Source organism: Megalobrama amblycephala, linkage group LG22 (assembly GCF_018812025.1).
Source record: "Megalobrama amblycephala isolate DHTTF-2021 linkage group LG22, ASM1881202v1, whole genome shotgun sequence".
NCBI classification, from domain to species: Eukaryota; Metazoa; Chordata; class Actinopteri; order Cypriniformes; family Xenocyprididae; genus Megalobrama; species Megalobrama amblycephala.
Genome location: NC_063065.1, coordinates 31,622,957 through 31,649,090, shown reverse-complemented (window position 1 = coordinate 31,649,090; position 26,134 = coordinate 31,622,957). Strand labels below are relative to the sequence as shown.

The following is a 26,134-nucleotide window of genomic DNA, read 5'->3' as shown; positions in this document are numbered from 1 at the left end:
TTCTGGGTATTGTTTTCTTTGGCTGAGTCTGATGAATCGCAGCGCCAGAGATGATGGCACCCCTGCTTCGATGATGGGATCTGGAGTTCAGGAAAACAACCGCTGGCTTTGATTTCTTTGAAGGATTCCTGGGGATGATTGGGTGGCGGGCACTCCTGCAGATTTCAAAGAGCGCCAAAGGCAAATACGGAAGAAAGCGGAGGGGACAGACGCAGCCCTGAGTGTCAAGCACGCCTGCGGTGCTGTATACTTACCCTGATGCAGATCACAGCAGGTCTGCAGCCGCCCTGCAGTGTTTACCTCAACACAAATAAACCAGCCTGTGTGCTGAGACCCACCAGGGCAGAAGACATAACTTCATCCTGACCAGACGAGGTTATCAGCAGGGCTTGATTTTATTTCACTGACAGAATGATTCATGTATAGCATACAAAAAAGCATGAGTTGATTTTATTCATTTTGTGAACCTTTATTTCAAGCCAGTAGAAAATATGTTCATTTTTTCATTTAAGTCACACACACACACACACACACACACATATGATTATATATATGAATCATTGTCAAGGTTTTCCTTTTGGTCAAGGTTTTCTCTTATTTTCTGTTATAAATCCACCACCACACCCAAAAGAAAAAGCTGTAAACAAACCTTCAAATGACCAGGAATCAGCTTCTAACCACATCCAGCAGCCTCAGCCCTGAAAGAACCGTTGGTCTTTACCCGACAATTACCCCACCCATCCTACGCTGGAGCTCTATAAAAAGAGCCGGATCATTAGAAGGAATAAAAAGTGGGGGGAAAGGTTCCCTCTGCATCAGCTTTCCTGAGGAAGTCCCTCTTCCCAAAGCTTTGGAGTGTGTTTATTCAGTGACAAATGGTAGTGAACAGTTGGGTGCAATAAGAAGGCAATTCCACAAAACAACTAAATTCTGCTTTAAATTAGAAACAGAACTGATTTCATGATAGTTTTTCTAATGTCTTCAAAACACTCTAAAATATGCTGAGTTAAAAACAACCCAAGTTGGGTTGAAAATGGTCAAACCCAGTAAATGGGTTGTTTTAACCCAGCAAATGGGTTCTTTTAACCCAGAGATTGGGTTGTTTTGACACAGCGATTGGGTTGTTTTAACCCAGCGATTGGGTTGTTTTAACCCAGAGATTGGGTTGTTTTAACACAGCGATTGGGTTGTTTTAACCCAGCGAATGGTTTGTTTTAACACAGGGATTGGGTTGTTTTGACACAGCGATTGGGTTGTTTTAACCCAGCGAATGGTTTGTTTTAACACAGGGATTGGGTTGTTTTGACACAGCGATTGGGTTGTTTTAACCCAGAGATTGGGTTGTTTTAACCCAGTGATTGGGTTGTTTTAACCCAGAGATTGGGTTGTTTTGACACAGCGATTGGGTTGTTTTAACCCAGCGAATGGTTTGTTTTAACACAGCGATTGGGTTGTTTTAACCCAGCGAATGGTTTGTTTTAACACAGGGATTGGGTTGTTTTAACCCAGAGATTGGGTTGTTTTGACACAGCGATTGGGTTGTTTTAACCCAGCGAATGGTTTGTTTTAACACAGGGATTGGGTTGTTTTAACCCAGCGAATGGTTTGTTTTGACACAGCGATTGGGTTGTTTTAACTCAGAGATTGGGATGTTTTAACCCAGAGATTGGGATGTTTTAACCCAGCGAATGGTTTGTTTTAACACAGGGATTAGGTTGTTTTAACCCAGAGATTGGGATGTTTTAACCCAGCGAATGGTTTGTTTTAACACAGGGATTAGGTTGTTTTAACCCAGAGATTGGGATGTTTTAACCCAGCGAATGGTTTGTTTTGACACAGCGATTGGGTTGTTTTAACTCAGAGATTGGGTTGTTTTAATTCAGAGATTGGGTTGTTTTAACCCAGAGATTGGGATGTTTTAACCCAGCGAATGGTTTGTTTTAACACAGGGATTGGGTTGTTTTAACCCAGAGATTGGGTTGTTTTAACCCAGTGATTGGGTTGTTTTAACCCAGAGATTGGGATGTTTTAACCCAGCGAATGGTTTGTTTTAACACAGGGATTGGGTTGTTTTAACTCAGAGATTGGGTTGTTTTAATTCAGAGATTGGGTTGTTTTGACACAGAGATTGGGATGTTTTAACCCAGCGAATGGTTTGTTTTAACACAGGGATTGGGTTGTTTTAACTCAGAGATTGGGTTGTTTTAACTCAGAGATTGGGTTGTTTTAATTCAGAGATTGGGTTGTTTTGACACAGCGATTGGGTTGTTTTAACCCAGCGAATGGTTTGTTTTAACACAGGGATTAGGTTGTTTTAACCCAGAGATTGGGATGTTTTAACCCAGCGAATGGTTTGTTTTGACACAGCGATTGGGTTGTTTTAACTCAGAGATTGGGTTGTTTTAATTCAGAGATTGGGTTGTTTTAACCCAGAGATTGGGTTGTTTTGACACAGCGATTGGGTTGTTTTAACCCAGCGAATGGTTTGTTTTAACCCAGTGATTGGGTTGTTTTAACCCAGAGATTGGGATGTTTTAACCCAGCGAATGGTTTGTTTTAACACAGGGATTAGGTTGTTTTAACCCAGAGATTGGGATGTTTTAACCCAGCGAATGGTTTGTTTTGACACAGCGATTGGGTTGTTTTAACTCAGAGATTGGGTTGTTTTAATTCAGAGATTGGGTTGTTTTAACCCAGAGATTGGGTTGTTTTAACACAGGGATTGGGTTGTTTTAACCCAGAGATTGGGTTGTTTTAACCCAGTGATTGGGTTGTTTTAACCCAGAGATTGGGATGTTTTAACCCAGCGAATGGTTTGTTTTAACACAGGGATTAGGTTGTTTTAACCCAGAGATTGGGATGTTTTAACCCAGCGAATGGTTTGTTTTGACACAGCGATTGGGTTGTTTTAACTCAGAGATTGGGTTGTTTTAATTCAGAGATTGGGTTGTTTTAACCCAGAGATTGGGTTGTTTTGACACAGCGATTGGGTTGTTTTAACCCAGCGATTGGGTTGTTTTAACCCAGAGATTGGGTTGTTTTGACACAGCGATTGGGTTGTTTTAACCCAGCGAATGGTTTGTTTTAACACAGGGATTGGGTTGTTTTGACACAGCGATTGGGTTGTTTTAACCCAGTGATTGGGTTGTTTTAACCCAGAGATTGGGATGTTTTAACCCAGCGAATGGTTTGTTTTAACACATGGATTGGGTTGTTTTAACCCAGAGATTGGTTTGTTTTAACCCAGTGATTGGGTTGTTTTAACCCAGAGATTGGGTTGTTTTAACCCAGTGATTGGGTTGTTTTAACCCAGAGATTGGGATGTTTTAACCCAGCGAATGGTTTGTTTTAACACAGGGATTGGGTTGTTTTAACCCAGAGATTGGGTTGTTTTAACCCAGTGATTGGGTTGTTTTAACCCAGAGATTGGGATGTTTTAACCCAGCGAATGGTTTGTTTTAACACAGGGATTGGGTAGTTTTAACCCAGAGATTGGGTTGTTTTAACCCAGTGATTGGGTTGTTTTAACCCAGCGAATGGTTTGTTTTGACACAGAGATTGGGTTGTTTTAATTCAGAGATTGGGTTGTTTTAACCCAGAGATTGGGTTGTTTTAACCCAGAGATTGGGTTGTTTTGACACAGCGATTGGGTTATTTTAACCCAGTGAATGGTTTGTTTTAACACAGGGATTGGGTTGTTTTAACCCAGAGATTGGGATGTTTTAACCCAGCGAATGGGTTGTTTTGACACAGCGATTGGGTTGTTTTAATGGATTAAACCATAAACATTTATTATTCTTTATTCATTATTCATTCGCGTTTTGATAATTATTGTTGCGTCCAGTAATTATGTGTCTTCAAAGTTGTGTCCTTTGTATTGCTCTGTAAATCGATGTAATCAATGTCTGACATACTGTGAGAGAGTTTATGGAAGGCTGTAAGCGCTCACATCTCACATCTCTCTGGGTTTGTTGTTCTCAGGCCGACTGAGCTGTTTCGGAGCTGTAACGTTCAGTCAGACCAGGGCGCCATGAATGACTTCAAACTCTGGTCCAACGGAACCATCAAGATGCCCTTCATGAACATCCCAGTGCTGGACATCAGGAAATGCCGGCCGGAGATGTGGAAGGCTGTAGCCTGTGCCCTGCAGATCAAACCCTGCTACAGCAAGTCCAGAGGGAGCGTCATCTGCAGGTGTGTGTTCATCTCCACACATCACACACTCTTAAACACATCCATGGGTCCATGAAGAACCTTTAACATCTTTCCATTACACAAAAGCTTCTTTACATCATTAAAATGTCCTTAAAACTACTAAATAAATTGTTCTTTTAGGAACTGATCACTGAAAGGTTCTTTGGGGAACCAAAAATGTTTCTTCTATGCAAAAAAATGTCCTTTTGAACCCTTTATTTTTATTGCACCATGAAATCAGAGTAAAATCAGTCTGTAAAAAGATGTATTTTTTTATATATTACTATAATATTATGTAAAATACTTTGCAGCTATTATATATAATATACTTTAATAATTAAGCACTTATTTATTTATTTATTTATTTATTTATTTATTTATCATTAAAGTGAGTTTTTTTGCATTAGAGTGATGACATTTTGGGGGGGAAATGTGCTAAATTGTCATGAAAATAATTCAACAAATCCTGCTGATCCTTAAAAAGGCCTTCATTTTCTTACAAAACCCAGTTTTTTTAACTCATTCCCCACCATTGATGGAATTTTATGCCAATGTTTTCACTGTTATACAGTAGGGGGTGCTGTTACGTATCTGGCAACTTTTTAAAAAACACTGGCGGGGAAAGAGTTAATGTTTTTGTTCTGCTGTTTTGTTCTGTTATTGGCAGGTTTTGTGAAATCTTTTTTTATGCACTAGACCAAAAAAACTTTTTGTTGCCATATAAAAGTCACGTAATCCACGCTTTTGTCCACAAACAGCCTGTTGACGCCAGTTTTCTGTGGCGCGATTCGTGTGTGTTCTCTCACAGTGTTCAGATTTCTTTAATGCAGTGAATGTGAAACATATCCAGGTAATTGCAGGTTGTCTTATGATGGGTTGTGAGATCTAAACCAGCATGTTGCTTTTGCACAAATCTTTTGTGGCCAATTACATGAAATAGAAGTGCCTGTTGGGTTGAATTGAATGTTATACGTATTATGGGCACTATAAATCTTTGACTCAGAGTGCAATTCTTCTCAAACACTGGAAACACTCTAGTTGAGCCAAAACTTATCAGAAAGAGCCTAGTCACTGGTGTTCATGAGGTGCTGTTTGCTTTGCATGGCGCTGCTCTGAATAGAGCCAGACGTGCGCTCTTGTCCGGTGGGGATCAGGCGTCCTCACGCACCTCTGCAGGAGAATCAGTGATGCTCACAATAAAGAGCTGTGACTGAGAGTAATGGCAGGGCGCGACCCACGATTCATCAGTCAAGCCTGAAACCGTCACACGTGATCCGACACCTCCAGGTCCTGTTCCAGCAGGCTTCCATGCTTGCATTGTAAGGAAAATAACATGCAGGTCAAAATTAGGGCTGCCATTTTTGAAAAAAAAATCCCCATCCGAATAGTGTTCTGGTAACAGTTCCCGCATGTTCTGCCAATGTGGATGTGAACACTGTATTAAAATACTCCAACAATGTTGCCTGCACTATACTGTAGTCTAATGGACCATATGCACAGAACGTAATAATATAATCCAGCTGGAAAACTTCCGGTGAAATGTCACTTGTTGGTGTGTTGGTATCTTCACTGTCCTGAGGTAGATTTAACATCATCAATAGTGTAATACTTAGTTTATAATCAGAATATAGTCACTTAAATAGTCAGGCCTAGTGTTAATTTAGTTATTCAAACATAAGACGACATAAAAAAGACGTGTCTCTCAGTGTTCTTCCTCTGCAAAATTCAATTCAACCATCAGTTTTCATACTTCCGTGTGGAAAAAATGTGTCAACACACTGTAAATTAAAGATGTATTGTGTACTTTAGTTAGATTCATTGAATAAAATGTATCAAAATCATTGGTTATTGAATCATCAATCGTTTTCTGTGTAATTCAATCACAAGAAAAGTTGACAAATGTCCTGACAAAATGTCTTTTTAAACCTAGGGATTTTATAATGTTTATTCAAAAGTGAAACTGAGTGAAAAATGATTCGAGGAAATGGCTAATATATGTGCAAATAAATGCTACTTTGCTGCCACCTGCTGGTTAAAGTGGTAATTATTAAAGTGTTTTCTATCAAATGTTGAATTTCCTACATTTTTAAACGTTCAGTTTTACAAATATAGACAATCTCTGAAGGATGAACAAATAATGTTTTTGGTCATCACATTAAAAATAACATTTGAAGTGCTGGAAAAATGTTGTGTATTCGTGTCTAATTACACTGCGTTTCTTATTCAAACGTTCCCATTAGCTTCATCTTTATTGCGATCAATAAAACTGTTTATTGGCAAATTAGGCAAGTGTGATAACTGCATTAAAATATAAATACAACATTTAAAAGTCACCCATTAATGGTTTGTGTTGATGTACAGCGAGTACAGAATGACAGCTAACAGTTCAACGGAAATGCCCATGCTGTCTTAACAAAAACCAGGAAGTAACCGTGCATATGTTCAATTGATCTCTAATGAGTCGATTCTTTTTAGTGAATCATAACTTTACAGTTCAACCAGCGTAGTCTGATTCCTGAATGGTGATTCTAATGAGTCACTTCTTTTTACTGAATCAAAAATGAACAAATGACTCTAACAAACCAGTTCTTTTTAGTGAATCAAACACATATCACACATCCGCTGTAGAAAGCTCTTGCACATGCATTCGTCCTCCAATAGTGAGGAAAAATCAGACTGAAATACAAAACTTATTCAGTCATGCATTATACAACACTAGTGACTCTACAGCCAGTGAATGAAACAGAAAGCGTAATGATTGTTGTCCAATTCCCAAATAAAAGATTCTACTGAACCAGTTCTTTTTAGTCAATCAGAACTTTATAGTGCAACCAGCGTAGTCTGATTCCTGAATAAATGATTCAAACGAGTCACTTCTTTTTACTGAATCAAAACTATATGACACAAAAAATATAGCCTGATTCCTGAACAAATGACTCTAATGAACTAGTTCTTTCTAGTGAATCAAAAATAGACAGCATAACCAGCGTAGTTTGATTCCTGAATAAATGACTCTAATGAGCCACTTCTTTTCAGTGAATCAAACACATATCACACATCCGCTGTAGAAAGCTCTCGCACATGCATTCTTCCTCCAATAGTGAGGAAAAAAATCAATACTGAAAAAATACAAAACACATTCAATCACACATATACAACACTAGTGACTCTACAGCCAGTGAATGAAACAGAAAGCGTGACGATTGTTGTCCAGTTCCCAAATAAATGATTCTAATGAACCAATTCTTTTTAGTCAATCAGAACTTTATAGTGCAACCAGTGTAGTCTGATTCCTGAATAAATGATTCAAACGAGTCACTTCTTTTTACTGAATCAAAACTGAACAAATGACTCTAACAAACCAGTTCTTTTTAGTGAATCAAACACATATCACACATCCGCTGTAGAAAGCTCTCGCACATGCATTCGTCCTCCAATAGTGAGGAAAAAAAATAATACTAAAAAATATAAAACTTATTCAGTCATGCTTATACAACACTAGTGACTCTACAGCCAGTGAATGAAACAGAAAGCGTGACGATTGTTGTCCAGTTCCTTAAATGATTCTAATGAACCAATTCTTTTTAGTCAATCAGAACTTTATAGTGCAACCAGTGTAGTCTGATTCCTGAATAAATGATTCAAACGAGTCACTTCTTTTTACTGAATCAAAACTATATGACACAAAAACTATAGTCTGATTCCTGAACAAATGACTCTAATGAACTAGTTCTTTCTAGTGAATCAAAAATAGACAGCATAACCAGCGTAGTTTGATTCCTGAATAAATGACTCTAATGAGCCACTTCTTTTCAGTGAATCAAACACATATCACACATCCGCTGTAGAAAGCTCTCGCACATGCATTCTTCCGCCAATAGTGAGGAAAAATCAGACTGAAATACAAAACACATTCAATCACACATATACAACACTAGTGACCAGTGAATGAAACAGAAAGCGTGACGATTGTTGTCCAGTTCCCAAATAAATGATTCTAATGAACCAATTCTTTTTAGTCAATCAGAACTTTATAGTGCAACCAGCGTAGTCTGATTCCTGAATAAATGATTCAAACGAGTCACTTCTTTTTACTGAATCAAAACTGAACAAATGACTCTAACAAACCAGTTCTTTTTAGTGAATCAAACACATATCACACATCCGCTGTAGAAAGCTCTCGCACATGCATTCGTCCTCCAATAGTGAGGAAAAAAAATAATACTAAAAAATATAAAACTTATTCAGTCATGCTTATACAACACTAGTGACTCTACAGCCAGTGAATGAAACAGAAAACCTGACGATTGTTGTCCAATTCCTTAAATGATTCTACTGAACCAATTCTTTTTAGTCAATCAAAACTTTACAGTGCAACCAGCGTAGTCTGATTCCTGAATAAATGATTCAAACGAGTCACTTCTTTTTACTGAATCAAAACTATATGACACAAAAACTATAGTCTGATTCCTGAATAAATGATTCAAACGAGTCACTTCTTTTTACTGAATCAAAACCATATGACACGAAAACTATAGTCTGATTCCTGAATAAATGACTCTAATGAGCCACTTCTTTTTAGTGAATCAAACACATATCACACATCCGCTGTAGAAAGCTCTCGCACATGCATTCTTCCTCCAATAGTGAGGGAAAAAAATAATACTAAAAAATATAAAACTTATTCAGTCATGCTTATACAACATTAGTGACTCTACAGCCAGTGAATGAAACAGAAAGCGTGACGATTGTTGTCCAGTTCCCAAATAAATGATTCTAATGAACCAGTTCTTTTTAGTCAATCAGAACTTTATAGTGCAACCAGTGTAGTCTGATTCCTGAATAAATGATTCAAATGAGTCACTTCTTTTTACTGAATCAAAACTATATGATACAAAAACTATAGTCTGATTCCTGAACAAATGACTCTAATGAACCAGTTCTTTTTAGTGAAACACATACTATGCAGTTTGTTACTACCATTTATAAATATAAATGAATTATATATACACACACAGTTGATTTCTGTTTTATTCCTGTCATTCAGACGTCTCCTGCAGTAGTGTTCTAGTTAAATGTCTTACAATGTGCTGCTAAACAAAACAGTACAAATGTTTCTGTCACTGTGGGTGAAGCAGAAACAACAAATTCATGTCTGGAATGGGAAAAGACGCCGCAGGACATCAAGCCTCTCACGAGAACGGCACATATGGACATGTGGCAGTTGAAAGCGGTCCTGAAGCACTGCGAGCGCGAGGCTCTGTATGGTGTGTACAGTCAACAGGAAGCGCGCTTTCATCTCCTCTGTCTGAGGGCAAAGGTCACGACAGTTTCACGCTTGGCAGACGCTCAGAGAAGAGCTCTGGCCTCGTTCTGTGCCTCTGACACCGGGAGAAATACATCGATTTACAACTAAAGTACACAAGATGATTCAGGTAATGAGTGTTCGTGATCAGGAGTGACACCGCCGTGTGCTTTCATGATCTTCCAACATATTCCAGACACACTGATGAATTATGATCCTGCCTTTGAAGAGCCGTCCTGATATTACAACACAAATATATGAAGTAAAAGCTCAGGTGTATAGAGGTATAAAGGGTCACACAGTTGATTCCAGATTATCAGGAACACCGATGACTCAATTACAATATTCCCTGATTAACAAGAATGATCTGAATCTGTGCAGGTCGGACTGTGTGGATATCCTGAGCCAGTGCGGCGACCGGAAGCGCTTCCATGAAGGACAGACGCCGGAGCGCATCTGTGACCTGCTGTCGCCCACCGACGATCCGGAGCGCTGCATCCCGCTGCAGAGATACCTCAGTGAGTGAGCGCTGATCGTCGATCCCCGTGTCTGATTGTGTCCATGTGATCTGATCTCTTTACTGGTTCTGCAGCTCCCAGTCCCTTTGACAACATCATTGAAGAAGTCATCCATCCCTGCAACCCCAACCCGTGTCCCAGCAATCACCTCTGCGAGGTCAACAGGAAAGGCTGCCATCCCGGACAAGACTGCCTGCCGTACTTCTGCGTGCCTGGTACTGTAAACACTTATGGACTGAGATGATGATCAGATGTGTGATTTATTGAGACAGGGGTTTTCAGTCTAATAGATGCGAGGGACCCCAATCCTGAAATTTTAATTAAATAAAAATAATTCTATTTTCATCTCTAAAGACAGAATTCATACTATAAAAATTCATATTATAAACATTTTTCTTTCTGTTGTTACTTTATTGAAAGGTTTTGCTCACTATAGTACTGTACTGTTAGATGCATTATTTAATCATTTATTTTAATATATTTTTTTATTAGTTATTTGGTTATTTAAATCAACATTTATTTATTTATTTATTTCATTTTAGTCATTTATTGATTTAATCAAAAGGATTAATTTGGATGTAATTGATGTCATTTTAATAACAATGTTTTATTTAAATAAACATTTTATTTATTTAATTTATTTTTTATTTATTCATTTTAGTCATTTATTATTAATTGTATTAATTTTAGTCATTTATTTATTTAATCAAAAAGATGAATTTATAGATTTTTTTTAAAGAAAATTTAAATAAATATTTTTTCATTTAGTTAATTAATTGATTTTATTTGAATAAAAATGTTATATATTTTAATGTTGTTATTTAACTCAACATTTTATTTATTTCTTTTTTATTCATTCACAATTACTTATTTGTTTATTTTAGTATTTTTTATTTATTTATTATTTTAAATTAACATGTTTATTTTTTTATTGTCATTTATAGTCATTTATTGATTTAATCAAAAGCATTAATTTTGATGTAAAAAATGTACTTTTAATAACAATGTTGTATATTTTAACATTATTTAAATCAACATTTTATTTATTTAATTAATTTTTTATTTATTATATCCATTTTAGTCATTTATTATTAATTTTATTAATTTTAGTCATTTATTTATTTAATCAAAAAGATTTTGTTTTTAAATAGATATTTTTTAATTTAGTTAATTAATTTTATTTGAATAATAATGTTATATATTTTAACATTATTTAACTTAAAATTTTATTTAAATTTTTTTTTATTCATTCACAATTATTTATTTGTTTATTTTAGTATTTGTTTATTTTTTTATTCATTTAAATTAATATGTTTATTTAATTTATTTTTATTTATTTCATTTTAGTCATTTATTGATTTAGTCAAAAGCATTAACTAATTTATTTTATTCATATTATTTGAATAACAATGTTATACATTTTAACATTATTTAAATCAACATCTTATTTATTTAATTAATTTTTTTATTTTATTCAATTTAGTCATTTATTTAATAAAAAACATTCATTTATATATTTTAAAATAGTTTTTAAATTAATATTTTTATTTAATTAATTTATGTATTTTTTAATTTTATTTGAATAACATTGTTATATATTTTAACATTATTTAAATCAACATTTTACTTATTAGAATTAATTATTTTAAATATATTTTATTCATTTTAATCATTTATTTATTTAATCAAAAAGCTTTAATTTATATATCATTTATATATTTTAACATTTTTTTAAATCAACATTTTTATTTATTCTTTGTATTCTAATATGAGTTTTACATATTTTAACATTATTTAAATCATTATTTATATAATCATTTATTTTATTCATTGGAGTAATTTTTTTAATTAATTTTAGTCATTTTTTATTTATTTATTTATTTTTTTTAATTAATATTTTTTATTTAATTAATTAATTCATTTTATTTGAATAACAATGTTATATATTTTAACATTGTTATTTAACTCAGCATTTTATTTTTATTTTATTCGTTTTAGTCATTTAGTTATTTAAGAGATGTGTTTTCTGTATGTTTCGAAGGCTGTAAACTCGGGGAAGCGTCGGAGTTCCTGGTGCCCATGGACGCCCGTATCCAAGTGCCCACGAGGAGCGGACAGGTGGGCTGCTACGAGGTCTGCACCTGCGGTCAGAGCGGCCGGCTGGAGAACTGCGCTGAGATGCCATGCTTCGACACCACCAAGACCTGCCTCATCGCAGGACAGCGCAAGAGTAAGAGGCTTTTAGAGCTTCCTGATGTAGTTTTGTTTTCTCCTACAGCAGATTCACGTTCATCCAAGATCAAAAACACTTTAATTCTCTCATAATATCCACTGCAGCATCAGCTCTTTTCTCTCAGTGTCTGAAACGCTTCCATCAGGGATTCGGTCTCTCTAAACCCCGCCTCTCTGACAGCTGCTCTGCTCTGATTGGTCAGAAACCAAACGCTCATTATCATATCTGAATTTCAGCTGTCAGTGATACGAACAGTAACGATGGTGTCGGTTTTACTGTATCAATCTCAAAATTGTATGTATTTTACATCATAATTTTACATTACAGACACATACAATTTTTGTTTGTTTCTATTTAATTATTATTGCAAATTTAACTTGAGCAATGAGGCAGAAAACTGAGACTATGGAAAGGTGGACGCTGCCATCTGCTGGTGTGATGATGCATGAGTTACAAATTCATCAAATCTGTTTTCTCAATATATGTTTTACACACAGAAACTCTAACAGGAAACACACACACACACAACATAAAATATAAAAGAAGCAAAGTTTCATAAATAATAATAATAACTGATAATAGTACAGTTTAATAAGTAGAAATAAAAAACTCATTAGTCAATGAATTTTTAATATTAAAATAAAAATATTATCAATTAAACTGTAAATTAAATATTTCTCCAACTTGCTGCATGAATATAAATAAATATTATAAGCAAAATGATAAAAAAACGCCAAAATTTAATTTAATACATGTAAAAAAGAAAAAAATAAATCATAAAATAAAATGTCTAAATTCATTAATCAATGTGTTATTAATAATAAAATGAAAACATTAGTTATTAATAGTAAAGTATTGGAATAAACTTTTCCTGCAACATGCTGTATTAATATAAATGAACATAAGCAATATGATAAAACACAAAAATGTTTAATAAATAATAAACATTGATGCTACAGTTTAATAAGAATATATTAAAAATAGTAAAAAATATTGATTAATGTATCTAATAATTTATTAATCGAATAACTATTATTAATAGTAAAATTGCAATATTTAAAATCATTAATAACTGTAATAATAATGTTTAATATTCATAAATTGCTGCAATAATATAAACAATGTAATAAAATATTTAATAAATAATAATAATAATAATATTAATATGTAGTAATAAGAAATATATTTTTTAAATAAAAATCAGGGTTATATATATATATACAAAAGATCAAATCAAACTTTTAATGCTTTCTAATTAGAATAAAAGCACATCGTTTGCAAAATGTTCTTTTTGTTTTTTTCTCTTTCTTGTTTTTATTAGCGTTTCTCTTTTGTGAACGGCTCATTTTACGCCTGTTGGTTTGAACCTGAATGAGTTTATTGGCTTTTCTCTCATGTTTATTTTTACTCCTCTTCTGAAGCTTTATTTGAGACAGATGTTTACAGTGCTGTCGAGCGATCTGCTTTCAACACAGATTTTTATTTGTATGAAAACAAAATGTGTAGTAGCTCATGCTGTATTCTTATAACTTGAGATCTGATCAGTGAAGTTATGAGGAAAACACCGTCTCAGGTGTCCTGTGCTCTTCTGTATTGAACACACACACACACACACACACACACACACACACACACACACTCATCGTTCTGATCTCATGTTTCAGCTCACGGTTCGTCGTTCCGGCTCGACTGTCAGCCCTGCTCCTGCTTCGCCGGCGAAAGCATCTGCTCGTCCCGCCAGTGTCTGCGCTCCGACGGCTCCGACGAGGACCGCCGGCTCTTCACAGGTGTGAGCTGTTTCTACATTTCTAAATTTATTAATCAATGTGTTATTTATAATGAAATGAAAACATTAGTTATTAATAATTAAGTATTTGAATAAATTTTTCATGCAACATGCTGTATTACTATAAATGAACATAAGCAATATGATAAAAGATATAAATGTTTAATAAATAATAAATTGAGTTTAATAAGAATATATTAAAATAGTACGAAATATTGATTAATGTATCTAATAATTTATTAATCCAAATACAGTTCATAATGCTAGCAATTATACACAATAACAGAGACAAAATACAGTTAAGTTATCAAATAAAACTTTAAAATACACTACCAGTCAGATTAATATTTTTTAACATTTCTTAAAGAAGTATTTGTGTTTATTTGATCAAAAATACATTAAAAATATTGAAATATTATTCCAATGTAAATCAGCTGTTTTCTATGTGAATATATAGTAAAGTGTAATTTATTCCTGTGATCAAAGCTGAATTTTCAGCATCTTCAGTGTCACATGATCCTTCAGAAATCATTCTGATATGAAGATTTGATGCTCAAGAAACATTTATGATTATTATCAATGCTGAAAACAAACATATTTATGTGGAAACTGTCATACATTTTATTTTTCAGGATTCTTTGATGAATAGAAAGTTCAAAAGAATAGCATTTATTAGAAATATAATCTTTTATAACTTTATAAATGTCACTTTTGATCAATTCAATGTGTCTCTGATGAATAAAAGTATTAATAAATCATGGTTTTCACAACTGACTGTATATTCACACAGAAAACAGCTGTTTTACAGTAAATTGGAGTAACATTTCACTGTTTTTACTGTATTTTTGATCAAATAAATGCAGCTTTGCCTTGAAATGGTTGTAACACTATTAACAGCTTGAGTAAATAAAGCAATGATCTTGAAATCGAATGATTGTAGAAGCACATGGTTCTCATCCTCAGGTCTTCCCTGCGGCTGTGCGGATCATTTTGTGCCGGTGTGTGCCGGGAACGGGCGCACGTATCCCAGCGCGTGTGTGGCACGCTGCGTCGGCTTCAGAGACAATCAGTTTGTGTTCGGCTCGTGCAGAAGCATCGATCCCTGCCTGCCGAACCCCTGCCCGAGGAACCTGAGGTACGTCACGCTTCGTTCTTTAGCATTGTTCTGCCGGCGTGAAACTGTGAGTTGGACAGGATTTGAGCTCTGTTTTCCTCTCAGCTTCCGCTCGGACTCGTGTTTGTTCAGGTGTCTCAGTGTTTGTGTGAGACACGTCTTACATCACTGACTGCAGACGCACTTTCTGAATCCATTAGTGTGATTAATCTAATTAATATGCAGTTATTAAATCAAAAGGCTGTGATTTTAACAGGGCTGATATGATAAAATACACCAGTGTTTAATAAATAATAATAATAACTGATAATAGTACAGTTTGAATAAGTAGAAATAAAAACTTATTAGTCAATTAATTTTTAATATTACAATTAAAATATTTGCAATTAAATTGTAAATAAAATAAAATATTTCTTCAAATTGCCACTTTTGCAAAATTATACAAAATGCCAGTTTAATTTAATACATGTAAAAAAAAACATAAAAAGTCTTAATTTATTAATCAAGATGTTATAAACAATCAAATTAATTAATAATAAAGTATTTGCATAAACTTTTCCTGCAACATTCTGTCTTGCTGTAAAATAACATAAACAAATTATGATGAAAGACACAAATGTTTAATAAATAATAATCATTGATGCTACAGTTTAATAAGAATACATTAAAAATAATAAAAATATAGGTTAATGTATCTAATAATTTATTAATCAAATAACTATTAATGATAATAAAATTACAATATTTAAATCATTAATAACTGTAATAATAAGGTTTAATATTCATAAATTGCTGCAATAATATAAATAAATTAATATAAATGTGATAAAATACTCCAATGTTTAATAAATAACTGATAATAGTACAGTTAATAGAAATAAAAAACTTATTAGTCAATGAATTTTTAATATTAAATTAAAATATTAGCAATCAAACTGCAAATAAAATAAAATAATTTATTTCTCCAAATTGCCACATTAATATAAATAAATGAATACAAGCAAAATTATACAAAATGCCAGTTTAATTTAAAAAAAATAATTATAAAATAAAAATTATAAAATGTATTAATCAATGTGTTATTAATAATGAAATTAAAACATTAGTTATTAATAATAAAGTATTTGAATAAAATTTTCCTGCAACATGCTGTATTTCTGTAAATTAACATAAACAATATGATGAAAGACAAAAATGTTTAATAAATAATAATCATTGATGCTACAGTTTAATAAGAATACATTAAAAATAATTAAAATATAGATTAATGTAAATACTCCAATGTTTAATAAATAATAATGATAAAAATATTAGTAATAAGAAATTTTAAAAAATCAGGGTTAATTGCAACTAAATTGTTGCAAATTTCAACTAACACTAAAACTAGAATAAAATAAACATGAACTGAAATAAAATATTAAAAAACATGTTATTTCAGGTAGTTAAACATTTCTCATTCTCATTTAGTTTACCTTAATGTACTAAAATAACTCAAATTGATTAATATAACGAAACTATTTATAATAACTGTTTTAAAAAAATAAAAAAATGACTTTTAAAATAAGGAACAGTGTCAGAAATAACATTGTATTAATTTCTACGACTGAAATAACTGTTGTGAATGATTAATAAAAGTAATAATGATATTTTGATCATTTTCGTCTCTGAAGACATCTAGAAAGCATCTTTTAAATTCACAGATTCATCATTTTCAGGGTCTCCACAGAGGTCTTTCCACATCTGTCTTATGTAACACGTGTTGCGTAACATCTGCTTGGCCCACTTTTCAAAGGAAATGTTTGTTCTTTTGTAAACAAGATGATAAAATGGCGAACCCTTGATGTTAAACATCTGACTGAGGTGCTTTCATGACGCAGAGCTCACTTCAGCGAACCAGACTTCTGCGGATCTGAGTTAACTGTGATCTCTCGACTTTTGCACGGTGGATTCATAAAACAAATCAGCTCAAATAACTGTCATTTCAGCCTAAGTATTATAACATTCTCAGAACGTTATGAACAAACATTCTTCCAGTAACATTAAAGTTATCTGCACTCTCTGTTCTCAAAACGTTTGCACAAAAACATCATTTATACATCGTTCATGGAATGTTTTTTTCTGAAACGTTTTTTAAATGTTTCAGAACGTTCAGAGAACATTCAAAAGTAACGTTTGAAGAACGGAACGTTTGCAAAACCAAAAAGTTCTTTCATAGAACATTTGAAAAACGGAATGTTTCGAACGTTTTCATAACGTAATGGGAACGTAAGCGAATCGTTCTTAGAACATATTTATGTTGGCAGGGATAATAAAATGAAGAGCAGGAGCAGAATGACAGTAAATGTGTGTGTTCACAGGTGTATCCCCAAGCGTCAGGTGTGTTTGACGGACCTGTCAGACTATCCCTGCCCACAGTACGAGTGTGTGACCCGCCCGTCCGGCTGTGACCAGAACCAGCTGGATCCGGTTTGTGACACAGAGAACCTGGAGCACGCCAACCTGTGTCTGCTGCAGCTGCGGAGCAAGAGCCTGGCGTACAGCGGACACTGTCAGGTCAGATCAGATAGATGTGACTTCATCTCTATCAAATATATTAAATATATCAAATACTGTATGTTTTAAAACTAGAGCTTTGATCATAAAACTATCATCTTACTAAGACATGTTATTGACAGATATTGATGTTTATATGCATTTTATGAGAGTATCTGCTATATCAGATCTCGTTGATTTACATTACAAGCATCAGGATTTCATATAAATATCAGCATCTGCAGCAAACAGCATATTTTTGCTCCATTTGAGTCTCTGAATAAAATGCACAGTTTTTCCTCCATATTCTCACTATATCAGACTATATGAGCCATAAATGTATCAAATAAAAATTGTTCCATTTAAAAAAAAAAAAAATCTGACTATTATTTCAAGCTGTACAGGGTTAAAGTTGATACTAAATTGACCAACACTCTCAGGAAAATTCATAACTATTTTATATTTTGGTGGCAAATTCGTAAAAGTCTGCTTCGTAATTTTGCAAAACCTTCTTAGAACATTTACTACGTTTATAACATTCCCATTAAAGGGTTAGTTCACCCAAAAATGAAAATAATGTCATTAATTACTCACCCCCATGCTGTTCCACACCCGTAAGACCTTCGTTCATCTTCAGAACACAAATTAAGATATTTTTGATGAAATCCGATGGCTCCTGCATAGCCAGCAATGACATTTCCTCTCTCAAGATCCATTAATGTACTAAAAACATATTTAAATCAGTTCATGTGAGTACAGTGGTTCAATATTAATATTATAAAGCCACGAGAATATTTTTGTGCGCCAAAAAACACAAAATAACGTCTTATATAGTGATGGCCGATTTCAAAACACTGCTTCAGGAAGCTTCAGAGCGTTATGAATCTTTAGTGTTGAATCAGTGATTCGGAGCGCGTGTCAAACCGCCAAACTGCTGAAATCACATGACTTTGGCGCTCCGAACCGCTGATTCGACACGCTGATTCATAACGCTCCGAATCTTCCTGAAGCAGTGTTTTGAAATCGGCCATCACTATATAAGTCGTTATTTTGTGTTTTTTGGCGCACAAAAATATTCTCGTGCTTTATAATATTAATATTGAACCACTGTACTCACATGAACTGATTTAAATATGTTTTTAGTACATTAATGGATCTTGAGAGAGGAAATGTCATTGCTGGCTATGCATCAGATTTCATCAAAAATATCTTAATTTGTGTTCTAAAGATGAACGAAGGTCTTACGCGATGACTTGCATGAGGGCGAGTAATTAATGACATTATTTTCATTTTTGGGTGAACTAACCCTTTAAGTTCCGTGAACATTCAAAACATTCAGTTTTTTAAATATAACGTCCTTTAAACGTTTTTTATTGGTTATGAGAGCGTTAAGGAAACATTCCGTTCTGCAAACATTATGGGAATGTTACTTTTGAATGTTCTCTGAACAAGTAGCAACATTTAAAAATGTTAAACAAACGTCCAACTAAAACATTTCAGAAAAAAAATGTTCCATGAACGATGTATAAATAACGTTTTGAGAACATTATTAAAGACCAGATAACTGATGTTAAGTTCTCAGAACATTCCCTGTTTGGTTTTAAAACTAACATGACATGTAGACTGTTGATTTAAGTTTAATGTTAATTATTTTCACTGCAAGGTCAAAAATATGCAACACTCTTGAAGTGGAATATCATTTCATGTTGACTGACGCCGGTGGAGGCAGTCGCATGTGTTTTGTATGATATTGTTCTAATACAGCAGGTGTGACCTGTTTAAGCTTATGTGGCATTTATTCTTTCTCAAGTCGTATTAAAATTGAGTTTGAGAGATGTAAAGTCCGCTCTTAACAGAACTCTGAGCTTATATATCCATTTATCGCATTTGCTAGTCACTGTTTCTTGAACATTTCCCTGATGGTACGAACAGTAGTACAGTATCTCATCACATGTAGTGTAACCAGCAGTGATCACAGTAACTGTCACACATGACCAGCAGGGGGCGCAGACACGCTGAAGACTGGCCCTGCATCCCAATATGCATGCTATCCGCCCTAAATAGTATTGAATATTACTAATGTCACATACTATTTAGGATGGATAGTATGCACTTTGAGATGCAGGCTGTGACTGCCGGTGTGTCGAGAAATCGAGTCCCTCTAGGAATCGGACTCTGAGTGATCCCATTGGTTCAACAGACTTTTAATGGGTTGTGTATGTGTGTGTGTGTGTGTGTGCAGGACGCCTGCAGGAGGTCCAGGGAAGTGTGCGGCCACAACGGAGAGACCTACAGTACGGTGTGCGAAGCCTTCTCAGACCGTGTGGCCGTGGACTATCAGGGCCGCTGTCATGCGGTCGGGGCCGTGTCGGAGTTCACGTCTGACTCGGGCTGTAACGCCGTACCGTGTGCTCCTCTGTCCACCGACGGCTGCCGTCCCGTCACTCCACCGGGTCAGTGCCGCTTCACTCATCTCAAACCTTTGGATTGTCAGTTTACTTCTCATTTGTGTAAGAAACTAAAACGGAATAAATGAAGTGAAATAAATCCATAATAATCTCCTTGAACTCTTTTAGGCGCCTGCTGTCCGGTGTGTGCAGGAATGCTGCAGATCCTCTGGAACAAAGCGCAGATGAACATCTTCGCCAAGGTAAATGTGTCACTCCATCTCCTCTGGTGTTTTAAAGGGATTTCAGTTGCAGTGACATCAGTCAGTCAGCAGGGGGCAGTATTGATCATTTACGTGTGTTTTTGGAGGATGAATTGCAGCACATGCACATTAATTTCTTCTTAACAACATGGTTTCATCACAAACTCCAAACCTAGTATATTTATGCTCTTTAAGCGTTGTGTTATATTTGCTTTTATTAAATTTTATCAGTGAATGTTATTATTTGGGTTCTGGCCTCCCTCCAAAAACCATATTATCAGTAGGATGAATAGGATCAGTGTACGAACAAACTGTATGAAATTTACCCTACTGTGGGTAATAGTTGCATCTTTTTTTTCAAGGTGTTTATGTGCTAAGAGATGAATGCATATTTATATTTAGTCTGTATTTGTGTTGATGTTGACACTGCATATGTGTGTGTGTGTGTGTTTCAGCTGAACCGAAATCAGCCGGTGACGCTGCATGACATCCTGAAGATCCTGCGGCTGCACATCTCTGTTCCTCAGTGCGACATCTTCGGCTATCTGAGCATCGACTCCGAGATCATCATCCTCATCGTGCCGGTGGATCAGCAGCCGACGCCACTGCAGGTGTGTGTGACCATCACAACTGATCACGCAGCTTTTGTCTTTGCAGTCTTTCTGTGTGTGCTGAATGATGGGCTGTTAGAAGTCATCTTAGATATATCTCAATGTAGTATCGCACTGGAATTGAGCAACGCAGGAAGAGAGGTTGTGTTGACTATAAGGTTACTTATATGTAGTGCACAGTGACCAATCAGCATCCAGGGCTATCCCAAAACTAGCCATTAATATTAATAGTCAAAAGTCAGAATTGTGAGTTAAAAAGTTAAAGCTACCCAGCAGGTTGGGCAAAAATAATCGCTGGGTTTTTCCATTTTCAACCCAACTTGGGTTGTTTTTAACCCAGCATTTTTTTTTTTTTTTTTTTTTTTTGAGTGTAAGCAGTTCTGCAGAAAACAGGGTACTTCTACATAGTGCACAGTAACCAATCAGCATCCAGGACTATCACAAAACTAGCCATTAATATTAATAGTATAAAAAAAGTCAGTTAAAAAGTTGTAATTGTAAGAAAAAAGTCAGAATTGTGAGTTAAAAAGTTGAAATTGTAAGAAAAAAGTCAGAATTCTGAGTTAAAAAGTCGCAATTGTGAGAAAAAAGTCAGAATTTTGAGTTAAAAAGTCGCAATTGTGAGAAAAACGCCAGAATTGTGAGTTAAAAAGTTGAAATTGTAAGAAAAAAGTCAGAATTTTGAGTTAAAAAATCATAATTGTAAGAAAAATATCAGAATTGTGAGTTAAAAAGTCGCAATTGTAAGAAAAAAGTCAGAATTTTGAGTTAAAAAGTCGCAATTGTGAGAAAAAAGTCAGAATTTTGAGTTAAAAAGTTGCAATTGTGAGAAAAAAGTCAGAATTGTGAGTTAAAAAGTTGAAATTGTAAGAAAAAAGTCAGAATTTTGAGTTAAAAAATCATAATTGTAAGAAAAATGTCAGAATTTTGAGTTAAAAAGTCGCAATTGTGAGAAAAACGTCAGAATTGTGAGTTAAAGTCATAATTGTAAGAAAAATGTCAGAATTGTGAGTTAAAAAGTCATAATTGTAAGAAAAATGTCAGAATTGTGAGTTAAAAAGTCATAATTGTAAGAAAAATGTCAGAATTGTGAGTTAAAAAGTCGCAATTGTGAGAAAAAGTCAGAATTTTGAGTTAAAAAGTCGCAATTGTGAGAAAAACGCCAGAATTGTGAGTTAAAAAGTTGAAATTGTAAGAAAAAAGTCAGAATTTTGAGTTAAAAAATCATAATTGTAAGAAAAATGTCAGAATTTTGAGTTAAAAAGTCGCAATTGTGAGAAAAACGTCAGAATTGTGAGTTAAAGTCATAATTGTAAGAAAAATGTCAGAATTGTGAGTTAAAAAGTCATAATTGTAAGAAAAATGTCAGAATTGTGAGTTAAAAAGTCGCAATTGTGAGAAAAAAGTCAGAATTTTGAGTTAAAAAGTCGCAATTGTGAGAAAAACGCCAGAATTGTGAGTTAAAAAGTTAAAATTGTAAGAAAAAAGTCAGAATTTTGAGTTAAAAAATCATAATTGTAAGAAAAATGTCAGAATTGTGAGTTAAAAAGTCGCAATTGTGAGAAAAACGTCAGAATTGTGAGTTAAAGTCATAATTGTGAGAAAAAAGTCAGAATTTTGAGTTAAAAAGTCACAATTGTGAGAAAAACGTCAGAATTGTGAGTTAAAAAGTTGAAATTGTAAGAAAAAAGTCAGAATTTTTAGTTAAAAAATCATAATTGTAAGAAAAATGTCAGAATTGTGAGTTAAAAAGTCGCAATTGTAAGAAAAATGTCAAAATTGTGAGTTAAAAAGTCGCAATTGTAAGAAAAATGTCAGAATTGTGAGTTAAAAAGTCATAATTGTAAGAAAAATGTCAGAATTGTGAGTTAAAAAGTCATAATTGTAAGAAAAAAAGTCAGAATTTTGAGTTAAAAAGTTGCAATTGTGAGAAAATAGTCAGAATTGTGATTTAAAAAGTCGCAATTGTGAGAAAAAAGTCAGAATTGTGAGTTAAAAAGTCGCAATTGCGAGAAAAAGTCAGAATTTTGAGTTAAAAAGTCGTAATGGTAAGAAAAAAGTCAGAATTTTGAGTTAAAAAGTCGCAATTGTGGGAAAAAAGCCAGAATTGTGAGTTAAAAAGTCGCAGTTGTGAGAAAATAGTCAGAATTGTGAGTTAAAAAGTCGCAATTACGAGAAAAAGTCCAAATTTTGAGTTAAAAAGTCGTAATTGTAAGAAAAAAGTCAGAATATTGAGTTAAAAAGTTGCAATTGTGAGAAAAAGTCAGAATTATGAGTTAAAAAGTCGCAGTTGTGAGAAAAAAGTCAGAATTGTGATTTAAAAAGTCGCAATTGTGAGAAAAAAGTCAGAATTTTTAGTTAAAATGTCGCAATTGCGAGAAAAAGTCAGAATTGTGAGAAAGTTGAGATTGCAAGAAAAAATCTGAATTGAATTAATCGCAATTGTGAGAAAAAAAGCTAGAATTGTGAGTTAAAAAGTCGCAATTGAGAAAAAAAGTCAGAATTGTGAGTTGCGCTAAAAACTAGTGCACAGTGGCCAATCAGCATCCAGGACTATCCCAAAACTAGCAATTAATATTCATATATTCCATTTTACACACTCTATCTTGCTGTATTTACTATAAATGTGAAAATAAGGGCTGTAAAATGTATTTTAATTAAACTAATTTGTGCCACATCTGCCAATGGCCATTAAGAAAATTTACCGGCCATAAATAATTTTTACAAAGCATGAAACTGGTACAGAAATGTAATAAAGTAGTCAAATGTAAAATAGTCTTCACTGGATAAATTAAATATAGTTTAATCTTTATTAAAGTTACAAAAGTTATTCAGTCAAGAGCAGTGAGGGATTTTTCTTTGTCTTTTGTTGTTTGATAAACATTAAGGACACAGACGGCAGCAGGAATATTAGGCTGCTGTCACTTTAAGAGCCGATGCACAGATCCAGTATACTGATACTAATATTCCAATTGTCAAGGGTTTAACTTTCGTGATGATGCGGAACTGACCCGTCAACTGTCCCGAGCGTTGTCCGTGTTTTTTAATGTTCTCATAACATTGCATTGTTAGAATTCATAAAAATGTTACCAGCCAACTGGCGATTGACACCGAGTTTTACTTATTATTTATTTATTTTAGGCCCTGCGGATAACCTATAATAAGCTGATTCTATATTATTTTTTCAAAATAAATTAATGAATAAAAAATTATTTAAATGTTTAAATAATGCAATAATATTTTTAATTTAATAAATAAGATATTAATATAATTTTAAAAATAAAAAAATAAATGCTAAAGTGAATTTATGCACCACAAAATTATAATCTACAGTATGAAAAATGGATATTCATTTTGAAGTTTGCTAAAGATTACATTGAACAGTGTTATTAATTATTAGTTTTTAAAGTACAAAAAAGTAAAAAGCATAAATAAATAAGCATAATCAAATGAATACTTAATATCAACCAATATAAAATTTTCTAACACAAAAAAATCTCTAATTTGGCCAATAACTTATAGAGGTTAATTCAGGATAATTGGGACTTTTTTTCTAGTCTTCTCAAAAAGTGTCCCAATTTATCCAGATTCACTCTCTTACCACCTCTTTTTTTCTTTTCTTTTTTTTTTTTAGATCTAACCTTTAAAAATGACGGTTGTCTGGATGAATCTCACTTATCACATAATATTTTAGGCACTTCTTTGTTTAACACCATTTTTTTCTCGTAGCCAGTGTTCTCATTCAGCCGTCCATTACAAGCACAACACTAGTATTTTAGTGAGCGTCTGTGTTTTCCCCTCCTCCACTCCCCGGCGCAGGCTTTCATGCGCTTGCATCATGTGCTCCAGATGTTCCTCCAATTTGCCTAAAAATATTAAAGCTGTCTACAAGGACTTAATGCCCTATTTCTGCCCAGTCGAACTAAAAGATGTGTGTGCTGTGGTCTCCTGTGTATCCACAGATTGAAGCTTGCAGTAAAGAGGCAGAGAAGATCGACTCGCTCATCAACTCCGGCAGCCCGACGCTGGTGTCCCACGTGCCTCTGTCTGCCTTCCTGCACTCGGAGGTCGAGCTCTCCACCATCACCTTCGCGGCGGCCGACTCCCTCTCTCTCTCCCTCTGTGTCTTCTTCTCCTCTCTCCTCCTGTCCTTCACAGGGACCCCCTTTTCCTCCTAACCCGTTGCCTCGCAACACTACCGCCTGTTTGACCTCTGACCTTCCAAGGTCACCTGACAGGAAACTGTTCCAGTCGACGATGACGATTACGCTGCAAACTGTCAAGGACAATCAAATTCAGCATCAGCAGATGGACGTTTTTTCCACTATTATGGACCTTCTCAAAAGGAAGCTGTTTCGCAAGGTCAAGAGAAACAGGAAATGGAAGAAACAGGAGCGCAAGAGACAGATGTCGAGTTCAGACGATTGCTGCTTTTAGATGTCTCACGGACCCAATTACTCAAGCACATATCAGCTTTCTGTGGAAGCCTGTTTTCACAATGGAATGAAGAAATTTAAAAGGTGATTGCGACTTTTTATCTCACAGTTCTGACTTTTTTCTTGCAATTCTGAGATTATATTTCAGAACTGAGAGTTAAAAAGTCGCAATTGCGAAAAGTCAAAATTGTGAGTTGAAGTCGCAATTGCAGGAAAAATTCATAAGTGAATTGCATGAAAAAGTCAGAATTGTGAGATAAAAAATGCGTTTTCAAAATCGCAATTACAAGAAAAAAGTCAGAATTGTGAGTATAAAAATCGCAATTACGAGAAAAAAGTCAGAATTGTGAGTATAAAAATCGCAATTACGAGAAAAAAAGTCAGAATTGTGTGTAAAAATCGCAATTACGACAAAAAAGTCAGAATTGTGAAATAAAAAGTTGCATTTTCAAGAAAAAAAATCTGAATTGAGTTAGTCACAATTACGAGAAAAAAGTCAGGATTTTGTGTAAAAATCGCAATTACGAGAAAAAAGTCAGAATTGTGAGTATAAAAATCGCAATTACGAGAAAAAAAGTCAGAATTTTGTGTAAAAATCGCAATTACGAGAAAAAAGTCAGAATTGTGAGTATAAAAATCGCAATTACGAGAAAAAAGTCAGAATTGTGTGTAAAAATCGCAATTACGAGAAAAAAGTCAGAATTGTGTGTAAAAATCGCAATTACGACAAAAAAGTCAGAATTGTGAGTATAAAA

At 34.1% G+C, this 26,134-nt stretch overlaps 1 protein-coding gene across 1 annotated transcript in view; it reads left to right on the top strand.

Moving 5' to 3' along the window:
* The window catches only part of reck (reversion-inducing-cysteine-rich protein with kazal motifs), a 58,271-nt gene extending 32,594 nt beyond the window's left edge, over positions 1–25,677 (top strand). Inside the window, exons 11-21 of the mRNA XM_048174469.1 lie at positions 3,982–4,194; positions 9,881–10,017; positions 10,092–10,232; positions 12,059–12,247; positions 13,915–14,037; positions 15,000–15,171; positions 17,508–17,703; positions 19,925–20,135; positions 20,259–20,332; positions 20,788–20,943; positions 24,906–25,677. Coding sequence (XP_048030426.1) covers positions 3,982–4,194; positions 9,881–10,017; positions 10,092–10,232; positions 12,059–12,247; positions 13,915–14,037; positions 15,000–15,171; positions 17,508–17,703; positions 19,925–20,135; positions 20,259–20,332; positions 20,788–20,943; positions 24,906–25,121 — 1,828 coding nt within the window. The 3' untranslated portion in view covers positions 25,122–25,677. The remainder of the gene's footprint in view (positions 1–3,981; positions 4,195–9,880; positions 10,018–10,091; positions 10,233–12,058; positions 12,248–13,914; positions 14,038–14,999; positions 15,172–17,507; positions 17,704–19,924; positions 20,136–20,258; positions 20,333–20,787; positions 20,944–24,905) is intronic.
* Positions 25,678–26,134: the final 457 nt, after the last annotated feature.